Genomic DNA, 14,759 nt, shown 5'->3' with positions numbered 1-14,759 from the left:
CCTTCCCTTGAGCCAGGCAATCATTGATCTTTTTATTGTCTCTATAGTTTTGGCTTTTTCAGAATGTCATATAGTTGAAATCCTAAAATATGTAGCCTTTTCAGACTGGCTTCTTTCACTTAGCATTAAGCATTTAAGGTTCTTCCATCTCTTTTTATTGACTCATTTTTTATCACTGAATAATATTCCATTGTGTGAATTTACCACAGTTTATTTATCCTTTCATCTACTAAAGGATATCTTGGTTGCTTCCATTTTTTTGCAATATGAATAAAGCTCTTATAAACATCTGTGGTCGGGTTTTTGTGTGGACATAAATTTTCCACTTATTTGGGTACAAATAGCACGATCGCAAGATCATATGGTCAGACTATTTTTCAACTTGTAAGAAACTGCTAAACTGTCTCCCAAAGTGGGCTGTTAACATTTTACAGCCCCACCAGCAATGAATGAAAGTTCCTGTTGTTCAACTTTCTCAACAGAATTTGGCTTTGTCAGTGTTTTGGATTTTAGGTATTCCAATAGGTACATAATGGTGTCTCATTGTTTTCATTTGCAATGCTTTTTCATGTACTTATTTGTCATTTATTTACCTTCTTTGGTTAGGAGTCTGTTCAGATTATATTGCCTACTTTTCTATTGTAATTAATTAAGTTAAAATGAGATCTTGCTGGATTACAGTGGGCTCCAAATCTAATAACCGATGTCCTTATAAGAAAAAGAGGACACAGAGGGATACACACAGGGAAGAAGTCCTCAAGATGACAGTGGCAGAGATTGGAGCAATGTAGCTACAATGTAGCTATGTAGCTATGTAGCCAAGGAATGACAACAATTGTCAGCAACCCACAGAAGCTAGCGGAGAGACAGAGAACAGATTCTGTCTCAGAGCCTCCGGAAGGAACCAACTCTGCCAACACTTTGCTTTTGGACTTCTGACCTCCTGAACTCTGAGAGAATACATTTCTGTTGTTATAAGCTACCCTTTTTGTGGTAAGTTGTTGCAGAAGCCCTAGGAATCTAATACACACACTATTGATAAAATATGGTAGAACTGTAGAAGTCTTTATGAAATGTAAAACTGTAAGAGCAACTGGTGAAAATGTAAAAATGTATCTATAACTTCAGTTTTCTTAAGCAAAATTACTTATTAAGCAAACTCTTCAAAGCAGAAACTATCAGGCAAATAGACAGATTATATTACATTCAGATTAAGATTTTTCCCTTTAACTAAAGACACCATAGATAAAACAGATAGCTGACAGACTGGGAGAATGGGAGAAGACAGCTGCAATAAACAAAACTTAGAAATCATTAATATCTAGAATATATGGGTACACCTGAAAATCAGGCAGCAAAAGAAAAGAAACACAGTTGAAGAATAATCAGAGTATATGAATTGTTAATTCACAGAAAGGAAACTAAAATATCCAGTGAGAATGCAGAGATGCAGAAGTTCCAATGATCACATGCTACTTAAGCAACCATAAGATACTACTTTTCGTATATCAGAGGTAAAAATCAGCTAGTAACAAATGCTAGTGAGAATGTGGATAAAAGAAAATTTTCACACCCTGCTGATAAGAATATAAACATGTGTAGTTTTTCTAAAGAGCAACCTGTAAGTCTTTAGGGAATTTGAGTACTTGCTACTTAGTGATCCAGTGATATGCTTGGGTAAATGCCCCAGAGAAACTGTCTCATAGGTTCATAGGGAAAAACAGAAATTTTGTTCATAGTTGCAGAGAGTTGGAGGCAATGTATGTGCACAACACTAAGGTAATATATAAGCAAAATGTGGTTGATACTCAAATTGCTTTTACTAAATTAGATTTATATAGGAATAAGACTCAGAAGCAAATGTTGAATGAAAAAAGTAAGAAATCAAAATGTATAACAAAACATTTCTGTAAATTGCAAAAATACACATGGAAAATGACATTCTGTTTTGAAAAGATACATGTATATTCTAAAAATTAATATGGAAGAAACATTAAATACATTCACATATGTAATTACTAATTGAAACGAAATGAAACAAGATGACAAGATGGTGGAGGAAAATGAAATAAAATTAATAAAACAAAGATCTTGAACACATCATTGATGATGTAGTTCTACAAATTGCAGAATGTGATCAATTCTATATATCTAAATCTTTTAATAAAAATGTGTGATGCCACTTAAAAATTATATATGCATATAAATTTATGTATGCAGGTGTGTGTATACTTATGCACACACAAAGACACATACACACATATACATGCACATTATGTGACTAGAAGAATTTACTTAAAATATTATAATGGTTTTCTCTGGTCATAATGTAGGAAAGGGTTAAGTTTAATTCTCACACAAAGGGGAAGGCAGAGCCAGCTCTGCCATCAGAGGAAAGAGGGAAAGGTGTTCTAGAGGCTTTGGCGTGCCAAGAATTTGAAAAGTCGAGCTAAAGCGAGGGGGTCCAATGGTGAGAAGTGAGGGTGGGGCCATAGTGAGACGGACCAATGGTGAGATTTGAGGGCGGGGCCATAGTGAAACCTGTGGCAAATTTGAAAAGCGCACCAAGAGTGAAAGCTGTGCGGAGCCCGCCCAGCCTGCTGGAGTGTAGGAAATGTAGGAACCGTGACTCAGAGCAGCACCGGGTAAGTTAGTTAGACCTCTCTGATAGGCTGTAACGCCTGAAGTACCCACCAATGGGGAACAGGGGAGGGACCTGCTTGCTAGGTTAAGGGTATAATGTCAGTGTTTCTTGTTGTTAGGTTGCCAGCCATTTTATCCAGGTTGTCTATTCTTGCAAGAGCCTTAATAAAATTCTTTTCTCCTCCACAATCTGGTGAGCTTTTGTTCTCTTACAAGTGTAACTCTCTTTCTAGCAATAAGAAATGATTTTAATTTTCCTTTTTAAAATTAAACTAAATTTTTATTTATTTTATTATTTAATTTTATTTTTCACACTTGTCCATATTCTCTAAATCTTTCTCAACACATATTCCATAATCAAAAATTAAGAATTTTTGCATATTTTAATGAAATTAACAAATTGCTAAAGATGAGGACAACTTTGTTTCATTCTTAAGCAATCTATTATAAATGGTTTATAAAGAAAATTAGAGATTTCTTTTCTCTGCAGTAGCAATATTGATTAAAAGCCTGTCCTCATAAATGAGAAAATCATTGTAAAATTCTAAATCATTCTAAAATTCTCATGCTTAAAGAGTTTCAGGTTACTGCTGATTGGAGTGATCTTTTGTAAAGTCCAGAGTTTCCATGGAATGTTTATCCTAACAAGACTAGATGTTGTAAAGTCTCTGTGATGTGAGGGCATTACCTTGTTTAGATAGCTATGGGGAAAGAAGGCTTGTTTGGATTATCACATAAACCCGTTTCATTGTGAGTACCTATTGTTTCCTCAACCATTGGCAGAATAGCTCCCTGGACACCACAAACTCTGCTTAAAGGTGAGTGATAAAATGTTTTCATTTGCTGTCTTAACATTTTAAAAATGTAGATCATGCTTTCAACAACTTACCCTTGCATGTATGAGGATATATAAAACTCAGTCTTCAGCCATTTCTGTGTCTTTCTTTTAAACTAAGAATGAATACTTTGCTTATATCTCAAAAGAACCAAAAATTCACGTTCCTTAAACAAATGCCCTTCCAGAGAACTACCTTGTTAAAATCAAGTTTTTCTACGAGTTAAATTACAGTTTGAAAGTAAAACAAACAAACCCTTTAGGCAAAGGGTCAGCGTGTGCCTGGATGCCAGCAGCCTTCCCCAGCAACGGTAAACATCATCTGTTTTGAGCCTCTGGGGCATGAACAGAAGGGAAAAAAACAAAAGTAAGATCTAAGAATGTTACAAGGAGAAGCAAAGGAAGAACCTACTGTCAGGTGTAAATTAGAGCATCCTCAGATCTTTGGAAATACATTGCACTAAACTACCTTGTAGACAAATCATTCATGTGAGTAAAGTTCATTGCAAGGTGACAGGTCAGAATAAAATGAACTTCACTCTTAACTGGAATTCTTTAATTGCCCACAAAGTCATCCTGAATGGTGCAATGGTATCACTGATTTTTAGAGCATTCAAGAGGGGATGGTAATTGTGAAAAAACTTCAGAATTTCTGTTTTTCTACTATGGCACTGATGGTTAAATTTTTCCTAACTATCCTTCTCCAGTCACTGAACATTCTTTTGTTTCATGTTTATATAAAAATTGTATGATAATGGTTCCAATCTCTGCAGGTAATTTTAGATAACTTCAAAATGCCTAGAGATGTTGGAAATTAATAAATTAAGAGCATTTTGATATTTTATCCTGGACCACTGTAACAAAAAAATAGAGAAGTAATTATCTTTATTTGAATGAAAATGATTCTTTTAACATAAAACAACTTTTCCTCATAACAATGTAATCCTCTGAAAGGAGAAACAGCCAAATAGCTCTTTCCTTGACATCTCATCAAATAAGAAGCTTTGATCCTAATAAATTGTTTCACAATAGTCAGAGCCAAAGAACAGATCAGAGCATTTTATATGGGTTCTCTTCTTGCAGTTTATGATAACAAACAAAATCCACCTAAACTTTTCAAACTTTGGGATAGACGGTGTCTGCTGAGAACTGATAACTGGCAATCTCTTGTAACTCTGCTTCTAGCCTTTTACATGCTGATTCCACAAGGTGCTTCAAAAATGTGTGTTTCCTACAATTGAGAGAAATATTTCTGTCCCCAAATCTAATAAGAAAAAAATAAAGCTCTGCTTGGGTTTGCTTGCTGCCTGTGGCATCGGGAGTATGAAGCAGTTCTTACAGGAGACTATCCCAGTTGGGAATGGAGAGGGAGGTGTTGCTCTGTCTGCTAACAGGGAAGCTTCACATCCTTTAAGAGTCTCCGTTCCCAAAGGTCCTGAAGCCAATGAACAAAAGCCAGTCTGGAGCTTGGGTCTGATGTTTAGGACTCACACCATCCTGACTGATCACTTGCTAATTTCTGTCTGGCCACCCTCTTCCTAGTGCCCTGGGGCTCCTTGTAGCTAAGGAAAGCCAGGATAGGTGAGCTCACATCTGCAGGCAAGTACACTGATCTTTAAAGGAGGTATTCATATTTTATCATTGAAATGGCCTAGGGCTGTAGCAGCTTATTTATGAGATGAATGAGAAAGCTTGGAAAAAAGCATGGGTCATATATTCAGTTTCCATCTACCCTCCCCAGACAGTGATAATGGCTTCTACTTCTTTACATCTCACTCAACACTTGGCAGTACATAACAGATACTCAAATGTATGTCAGTTTAGATTCAGCCAAATGTCAATGAATATGGTTGCTTTTATTCCAGCATTTTTGTCTAAGCTTGTTAGCGAGTTCAACAGCTTACTTAATCGTTTATTAACAAGAAATGCTCTGATTGTTGAGCATATTGAGGAAACAATTTTTATATCTGATCCCAAGTTCTTTGCTTGAATCAAAATTTCTGAAATGATGCTTCCCGTTTTTGTTTTTGTTTTTTTTGACATTTCATTTCATCATAAACTTCCCCTCTTTGACACTGGGAAAGGAATATTTTGGTAGGACATTTTGGTAACATTTATCAATATTTTAGATTTATATCCTTTGACTAAAGCATTCTACGGCTAGAAATATGGTGCTTGGTCCCATGCATACACTACAAAAATATACTAAGACATATTTACAAACATATATATTGCAATGTGTGGTGTATTAAATGTATGTAATTAGGATAATGGTTAAATCAAATACGGTATATCCATATGGTATAAAATTAGGAAGTGATTAAAAAGAATGAAGTAGATGTTCATATATTGATATAGAAAAATCTCAAGGTATATTATCAAATGAAAATGCAAAGTGCAGAGTAGTATATATCATATATTACTTTTTTTGTCTTTTCCAGAGACTATGTATACATATATCTAAACTGATCTATGCAATGCTTTTCCCTTTAAAAGACAGCTAAAAATAGAGAAAGCAGTGATTACGTTTGGGGAAAGGTTGTGGGGACAAGTAGGAGAAGAGAGTCCAAGTCTCACATTTTTATTTCATTCTTTTCTATTATGTTTAAAATTTTCAAATACAGGCATGGATTTTTCGTATTTGTTTAATGTCAGCCAAGGTTTTCTGGTTAGGGATATTAGAAGCCACTTTAATTTTCCTTTTCAAACATTTCCATATATTTTAGGATAAAATGGTATCAAATAAAATGAAGAGGGCTAAATAAATTGTAAGGGCTTTAAAAATAAACTTGAATCTCAAGAGATCTAGTTGTGGATTTCAATAAACTATTACATGACGGGATAAACTATCGCTTTTGTTAAAACAATAGATGATGATTAGACTGATGAGTCCATCTAAAGTTTGTGAAATATCCATACTCTGGTAGAAATTTTAAGAATAGTATTACAGTAATTATGGTTCCAAATTGAATCATTCAAATTTCTTTAGAATTTATTTCTCAAATATATCCTAGATTCAATTCAATTCAACAAATATTCATTGAATGTATACTGTGCTTGCTCTCTTTATTCTAAATGCTGAAATAGACAAAGGCAAAAAAAAAACCCACAAAAACCCACCATCATGGGGTTTACAACCGAATGTAGACGGGAAAAGGGGAGAGGAGATAGTTACTTAAATTACTTAAATAATAATTTAATATATTAGGAAGGGATGTATAATGGAGAAAAATAAAGCAGTGAAGGGTTCAGGAAACTGGTTGAGAAATTGTAATTTTAAATAGGGTAGTCATGGATCTGATTTTATTTGTAAGCTGCAAATAATTAGTCATATTTCTAAATAATTTTGAATATGCATAACCTTAATTAGTTCAAAACATATATCTGACCTTCACATGAATTTGGAGAACCACTAATATTGAAAAATGCAAGACCAAAAGCTACTAATAAATTGTAATGCCCTTAAATGTTATTATTAATATTTAAAACTAACATATGAGTGATGCCAAGAATAGTTTTAAGCATTTAACATGAATTTTCTTATTTAATCCTAACAAAAGCCTCATGAAGAAGGTAAAAGTATCATTTTAAAAATAATGAAACTGAGGTTCTGAGAGGTTAGGCGAATGACATTTTATTTCTTTAAATGAAAGTTACTATATTAATTACAGCAATATTTTCTATATGTATGTGTATTAATCATGTTGTAAACTTTGTTAGATATAAAAGATTAAAATTGCAATACTAGGGACAGAGATGAACTCCCAAATCCTTTCAATATCTCAGAAATCCTCAAGGCTCATGTTAAAGAATTCTTGGGCATTCAGACATGTCTCATGACCTGGGTAGTGGAGCTCCAAATGATTTTTAGAAACTCTATGAAAGAATGGATGCACCTCATGGAACCAGGGGACTTGCACTCTTATTTGTCATGTAGCCTCTATATCTTTTCACCATCTTGAGCCTCAATTTCATCATCCATAATATGAAGACGTTTTAACTTGAAGGATTCAAAGATCCCTTCCAGCTCTAACTTCTGTGGCTTTATATGTATTGTTGGTTTGATGGCTGAACTATCTTTCTTAAGGCCAAGAAGTTTTCCAGAATGCTAGGAAACTAATTAGAGCTTCCAGAAGAGATGGCCCAAACTCTCTCCCCAGTCTCAGAAAAATATGAAAATTTGAGATATACTTGAGAGTACTATCCACAGAAAATGGGCTGTTCTTTTGAGAAGTGTAAGATTATATACATCTCAAATACCTGTTGAAATGGAAAGGGTTACAAAATAAACCACATACTTTGACTTATAGTCTATCAATAACAGTTCAGAGAACCAGGACTTCTGGCCAGTACAATATTCATTAAAGTAAAAATATGGCTGTGGCTCATACCATAGCTTAATTAGTAGAAGGGGCTATAGCTATGGGAATCTCATACTCTAAAAATTCACTTGCTCCTGGGACTTATACTCATGAGCATGTGAATTTATAGGTGTTGAGTTGTTTTAAGAAAGGTGGGGAGAGAAAGCAGATGTTTTTCTAAGATCATTGGAGTCTGTGATCCAGAATGGCCTGTAAAGTTTTACCCGCAGCAAGTGCTTGATGTGTATTATATCATTCTACTTCAGGGCCACAAAGCACTCAAGGCATGATCTGGCACACCATCTTGTATTTCATCCTACTCAGTATGCTGATTGACAAGAGCCAAGCCTGCTTCTGTGATCACTACCCATGGACTCAGTGGTCTACCTGCTCAAAAACCTGCAATTCTGGAACTCAGAGCAGGCAGAGGTGGGTGTGAGCTATGTAGTTCTTCTTTCGGCCCTGGGAAACCTGGAGGACTGAGTTAGAAATATCATAAGTGCCATACTAGGCAACAGGGAAAGATATTTCTCAAAGAAAGAACACATGAATTTTGATGAAATTTGAGATCTTTTGCACATAAGTTGAAATGAAGTCTGCTTTGTTTCTCTTCCATAAAACTGAGGGATTTCAAAGCAATTTAATTAATTCAATTTTATTAAGAATCAGTGCAAGATGTGCAGTTGACTATTTAAATTACTTAGAGTTGTTACTCAAGCTTTCTTTCAATCAGTATATAGCTCTGCTTGCATGCAGTTAGTGAGTTAATTATAGAGAATTTTCTAATCATTAAACTAAGTCTAACAGGACCTCAAGCGAGCAGCACTGTTAGCTATTAGCTTGATTGTTGGCATGTATAAGAAGGCAAGAAAACAGTGTTTGCTGGAGAACATTTAATAATTCAGTCTTTTTCCCAATTCAGACAATTCATCTCCCAACAGTTTCTTCAAATCTGTTAAATATTTCTGTAGCGTGGAGATGCTCACATGACTTGGGGGAGAAAAGCACATATTTAATGTTTTGAATATTAAAACACTAATTTGAGGGCTAATATTAGAAAACTATTTTTATATTTGAGACATGAGTCTCTTTAAAATCATCAGTTGACTTTCCCAATAAACCACCCACTAAGCATATGGAAACAGATTTGTTTATGTGACTACCTACTTAAGAAACCTTCAGTAGCTCTTTTCTGCATACCAAATAAAGTAAAACAACATATCCTATTCTTATCAATCATGCATTTCAAAGGACCATCCCACAAGTTCCTCTTTGGACTTGTCATGCTCTCTTTTGGCTTTAACCTTTGCACACCCTTCCATTAGTTACATGGAGAATTCACACTAATTTTCCAAGATGTCTCTTGTGTCACTTTCTCTTTGAATCTGGACATATAGCACCCAGACCCTATTGCAATCATTGCACTGACCACATTGTGTTGTCATTTTTAAGCAATCCACAGTAACGTTCTTTCTTTCTCCTTTCTTTTCTTCCCCTTCCAGTCCCTTCCAGGACTTCATGGTAGTGTGACCCACGCAGTCACTTAGAAGGGCTCCATGCTTTGCCATTACTGTCTTGAAATTCTTAATAGATTCTGAATAAAGGGCTCTGTGTTTTCATTTTATGCTAGACCCCACCCAGTTATGTAGCTAGTCATGAGTTCCATTAAGTGTTTAGAAGGGCACCTATGCTACCCTGAATAATTTTTCATGAAAACCTTCTTTCCTTTTATTTGCAATAGTAATGTCCAATGATATCTTTTTTATGGGGATGGAGCCACTCATTCTAACTAGTTTTTTCCTCACTATTGCAGACAAATAGTAGTAGATCAGTATTACCAGGATAACTTTTGTGACCAACTTTGCACCAAATGGGAGACCAGAGAATGTAACTGGCAGATGTGTCCTATCAACTGCCTCCTGGGAGATTATGGACCATGGTCAGACTGTGACCCTTGTGTTGGAAAACAGGTAGGTGACTCACAGGCATATCCAGAAATCTGAATCACAATAAAATGTTTCAATTTTTGGCAGGCTCAACAATCACAAAAATGTCAAATATTTCTTAAAATAAATTGTCCCAGCTTCCATTGATAGAAAATTACTTTTAATAATGTTGGTAGAGTGGTATTTCACCTGATACACATTACTGTCACATGAATGCCAAAAGGAAGTTCTGCCTTCAGTACCGTACTGGACCAGCTCTTCATTCCCCTGCCTGACCCCTGTGAGAACTCAGAAAGCAGAATCAGGGGCTAGAAAATAGGAATTTCAGGGCAAGGTTTAAAACCAGGAGGAAATTAAGGAAATTGATTTTAAAAAGGCTTCATTCCTTGCCTTTTCTCTGAATTTCCTCTCCCCATGGGAAAGTTTTCAATTTATTTATAGTTTCCAGCATAATGTTTACCCACATCATGCTGATTCCAGTAAGGGTGCTGGCCCAGGTAGAGCCAGGTCAGGTCACACACTGAGCGTTCACACATTAAGGAAGAAAAAGAAACTCATCTGGTGAGCACCCTGTCCTTGCAGGGACTGCTCTGGGCTCTTTACATCCATCACCTATTCAATCGTCTCATCCTATTGTGTTTCTCTACCATTTTGCAGATGAGGAAGTTACAGCTCCTTAGTGGTTAAGTGATTTGTCCACGCAAACACCACTAATTCTTGGAAAGGCCACATTTAGAACTTGGGATTTTCTGACTTTAAAGTCAATCCTTTTCAGTTTTGCCTTATTCCGATCCTTCCCTGACTCTCCATTTTACTACTACTTGCCAGTTAGAATGTAGAGGATATGTCAACCTTGGTTTCCATGGTAACTACCATATGCAAAAGAACCTCAAAATCCTTTCACATTATCCCTTCACACTTTTTTTGAGATATAGAGGGACTATTATTGAAGAACTTGCTGCAATCGGGAGACTCAGTAAATATTTCTACATTGATTTTTATTTAATTTAGAATCATATGATTTCAGAATTTGCAGAGGTCGTCCTTCCTTTACAGGTTGGGAATTTGAGGCCCACAGAGGTAGCCATTTGTCTAATGATACACTATAATTGCTTTGGAAGAATCATTAGTAAAATAGGTCACAACAACACTGGGATTGAGGAGCTCAGTTTTCCTAGATACATTTTGGCCTTGACCTTACTTCAGATTTACTCACATGTCTCTCCTTTCCTTCCAGTTTAAGGTTAGATCTATCTTGCGCCCCAGTCAGTTTGGGGGACAACCATGTGCAGAGCCTCTGGTGACCTTTCAACCATGCATTCCATCTAAGCTCTGCAAAATCGAAGAGGTTGACTGCAAGAATAAATTCCGCTGTGACAGTGGTAATGTACTTTGGTAATATGTTCAGGCTCCACTAAAAATAACTTGCCTAATCAGTTATTCCAATTGACTACCACTAAAAGCATAGTAAGAAGTCCCATCACAGTTTAAAGCGTAAGGTGGAGAAAAGAGTTATGCTACCAATTATCAAGGTATTCATGTGTGAAATTACAGCTTTCAAGGTATAATCATCATGACAGCTTACCTGATTCATTTGCTCATCAAGTGGTGGTGCCCAGACCCCTACATTGTTATAAAACAGGAGGAAGAGAGAGGAGGAGGAGGAAGAAGAAGAGTAGGAAGATATTTTTAAAACTCTACTATTTTTAAGCACAAATATCTATAATAAAATGAGAAAATGAAAAGAACTGACAAAATAAAAAGGTTTTGAATACAGTTTATTGAGATCAGGTTATTAACAGTAGAATATTATGTCAAGGGTTGACTAGAGCTAATGTGGCAAATTTTCTTGGGTGATCCATTAACTGATACCAAATGCAATTCCAAAAAAGGAATTTAAAGATAACTTAAATGATGGCAGCATCACTTTCAAGACCAATACACATTCAGGTGCCTAAACACTGGTATTTAAATTGCATTCGATTATAATCAAATCTTGAATATACTACTTATTCGTATATATTCCCTTGTCAATTAATAGTTCTTAAATATGCACCATACTGAACATTCTAGATCAGAGGTCAACAAACATTTTCTGTAAAGTCCAGATCATAAATATTTTAGGTTTTATAGGTCAAAAAGTTTCTGTCGCAAATACTCAACTCTGCCATTGTAGCACCAAAGCAATTGGGTGCAGGTGGTAGCTTACAGACCTCTGGTCTAATCATTTTGAAGTTATAAGAAAGTTACTATTCAGACATATAAAATATACTTTATTCCTGTATGTTCTGAAATATACTGAAAAGCAAAGTATTTCTAACTAGATCACAGATTTTAAATTCCATATAAAATTGACTGGAGAGGTTAGATCTTCTCTTACTTCTTGCTTCCTGCTTTCCATTTTGTAAATCTTTACCACTGTTAGTCAGGAATGCTGGTGTCAGGATTTTCCCTCTGTGGCCCCTGATCCTGAGATAAGAGGTGGAATAAGGGTAGAGAGATATACATCAGGCCTGTATGAATATGGTCATGTCTCAAATTGGCAAAAGAGGAAATGTGAACAAAATCTTGATGGCAATGGCTGAGGGGAAGGCAGACCTGTGAGTTGCTTCCAAAGTATTAGAATCAATATTTAGAAATGAAGTCCAAATATATGAAACCTGAAAAATGGCTTTCTAATAAATAACTATGAAGGACTCTTTTATTCAACAAATGAAAAACTTTGAGATTCATTACCAAAACAGCTTTTTTAGACCAAAAATATTCACAAGTCTGAGAAAACTTTGGATAAATCCATGGGCCCACCAATTCATAATGAACTATTTCAAGAAAGTTAGTGGTGTAAGCTGGTCTCCACTTCATTGGCAATATGTCCATAGATGTTGCTAAAACACTGAACTACTGAAATACATCTGAAATGGTTGGTAAATAGGTCCTACTCTGAGTTCTCTGAGCAACCTCTGTCCTGCTGCCCAGAAACTTTGTCAGGAACCCATAGATTTTTCCATGATTCAGCACCCACAGGCTAATCCTTGACACAGTTGTGGTTGGCATCCTTTCTGATTGGGTGGCATATTGGTTGTTAAATATTCCATTGAAGATAATATACTCCTGAGCTCTCCTTAAAAATCCACCAATGCCACTTTCAAAGGGAGTAGGAAGTTAGATGGACCATGATTAGTCTGACTCAGCATGATGTGTGGCCTTGAATCAACAAAGAACTGTCTATCCTAAACAGATCCATCTTCTCCCCTTTCTTCCCTCATGATTGCCATCTGGAGGTCCCCAAGAGTTCCTGAGACTTAATATATTATTTTAATGTTTCTATGGATCTTTGAGAATTACCTATGAGGCTAATACCCATGCATCATGCCAACTCCTCTCTCAAAGTTCTAGTTTTAAGTATGGAAGACTATAGAATTGACAGCTTGTTATAAAAATAATATGCCATTGAGGTAAACAAATCAGTTTAATAGGCAGGAAAACCATGTGCAATTTCTAAATGATTACATAGCTCTAAATGTGCATGTGCTGGCTAAAGCATGCTGACTTCTGCAAATCCTGCACTATCCAAAGTGCCCTTCACCTTTCACATCCCTTCTTTGGTATGGGATATATTTATGGCTTACAGTATTTTACAGTATTTCTCCCCTTGAGTTTCCTTTTCCATTGAGTCTCCATGGCCTGGAACCATTTTTAACTGTGTCCCAGCAGGACTATCACTCATGCCATCCACTCCTAAACATCACTCAAGATGTGTCTTCTTCCCCTCATCCCTACCCTTGCCAGTAGGCTTTCCTGATAGCCCTAGAAATATCAATTGGATAGAATTTCTTATATTCTAACACATCAGGTCCCTTCCTCACAAAACTATGCTTGATGGGCTGCTCGCTCCCTGAGGGGTCGGGGGTCAGCGGGGGTAGACGGAGGGGCTGGCACGGCCGACGATGATGCTCTAAGACCCAGGCGAGGAGTGGGCCAGAGCGGGGCTTCTAAGGCGTGGGAGGACGCGTGGTAAGGAGAGACCACGGAGACAGTCTGGAGTGCAGAGCAAGTCTAATTTATTACGGAAGTGCAGGGGTTTATATAGAGAATGAGGAGGGCGGGGGTAGAGCAGGAGGAGTGATGGTTACGGGGCGGCTGGGGGTTGGCAGAAACTCGTGAGCGGACTTGTGGTCTTGTGTCGTTAGCTGTTACTAGGGAAGTGGGCAGATTTTAGGTTAGGATACAACATTTGCCCCTTTTTCTTTTTTGAGAAGGTGGGGGGGGGGTAAGTGGTAAGTGAGGGGTTTGCTGGAGTGTATATTTATGGACGTGTGTAGGCTATATTGGCCGCTAACAGGGGGCGAGTGGCAGGTCCAAAGAGTGGCAGGCAAGCAGAACAGACCACCTGTGCTACACATGAGTGGTGGGCTGCGCACTTCCCCCACTAGGTGCGGCTACGCTTGCCATTCAAACCTGGGCCTGCCCCGCCCCCTGCCCGGCCAGGGAGGGAGAGCGAGGTTGGTAGCTAAAGTGGGGAACGCACGGACTGGGGGAGCAATGGAATGCGTTGCGGGGTTCTTGGTTGAGTAGTCTTTGATTTCTTCTTGGGGCGGGCTGAACAGGGCTCTTTGGAGGGGCTGTCTTCAGTGGCGAGCTGATGGTACTGGATGCGCACGAAGGACATGAGGATTGCGTTGGTTTGGTCCTTGGCGAGCTGGATGATTTTCTTGACAGCCCAGGGCCCTATGGTAAGAGCTAGGAAAATTATTATTAGCGGGCCTAGGAGAGGGAGGAGGTATGGGAGGAGGGTATGGAAGACTCCGGAAAAATAGTTAGCGGCTTCACGCTCTTTTTGGCGCTGCTCTAGTCCTTCTTGGACCTTTCTTAAGTTGTCCTCGGCAAGGCCAGTAGAATTGGCGTATATACAGCACTCTTCTCCAAGGGCAGCACAAAGGCCTCCCTCTTTGAAGAGGAGAAGGTCAAGGCCCC

General features: G+C 37.4%; 1 protein-coding gene across 5 annotated transcripts in view; it reads left to right on the top strand.

Annotated features, from left to right (window-relative positions):
* Positions 1 to 975: 975 nt before the first annotated feature.
* The window catches only part of C6 (complement C6), a 101,786-nt gene continuing 88,002 nt past the window's right edge, over positions 976 to 14,759 (top strand). Inside the window, exons 1-5 of one of the 5 annotated variants that reach the window (XM_004448211.3) lie at positions 2,753 to 2,836; positions 3,427 to 3,461; positions 8,106 to 8,268; positions 9,653 to 9,809; positions 11,023 to 11,167. In XM_004448211.3, the coding sequence (XP_004448268.1) occupies positions 8,126 to 8,268; positions 9,653 to 9,809; positions 11,023 to 11,167 (445 nt within the window). In that variant the 5' untranslated portion in view covers positions 2,753 to 2,836; positions 3,427 to 3,461; positions 8,106 to 8,125. Of the gene's footprint in view, positions 994 to 2,625; positions 2,646 to 2,752; positions 2,837 to 3,293; positions 3,462 to 8,105; positions 8,269 to 9,652; positions 9,810 to 11,022; positions 11,168 to 14,759 lie in introns of those variants that run through there. The other 4 variants (XM_058308417.2, XM_004448210.4, XM_058308411.1 and 1 more) reach the window with 4 other exon arrangements.

The sequence above is a fragment of the Dasypus novemcinctus genome, chromosome 2 (assembly GCF_030445035.2).
Source record: "Dasypus novemcinctus isolate mDasNov1 chromosome 2, mDasNov1.1.hap2, whole genome shotgun sequence".
In the NCBI taxonomy this organism is placed as follows: Eukaryota; Metazoa; Chordata; class Mammalia; order Cingulata; family Dasypodidae; genus Dasypus; species Dasypus novemcinctus.
The sequence above is the reverse complement of the archived record's forward strand: the minus strand, read 5'-3'. Positions and strand labels throughout refer to the sequence as shown.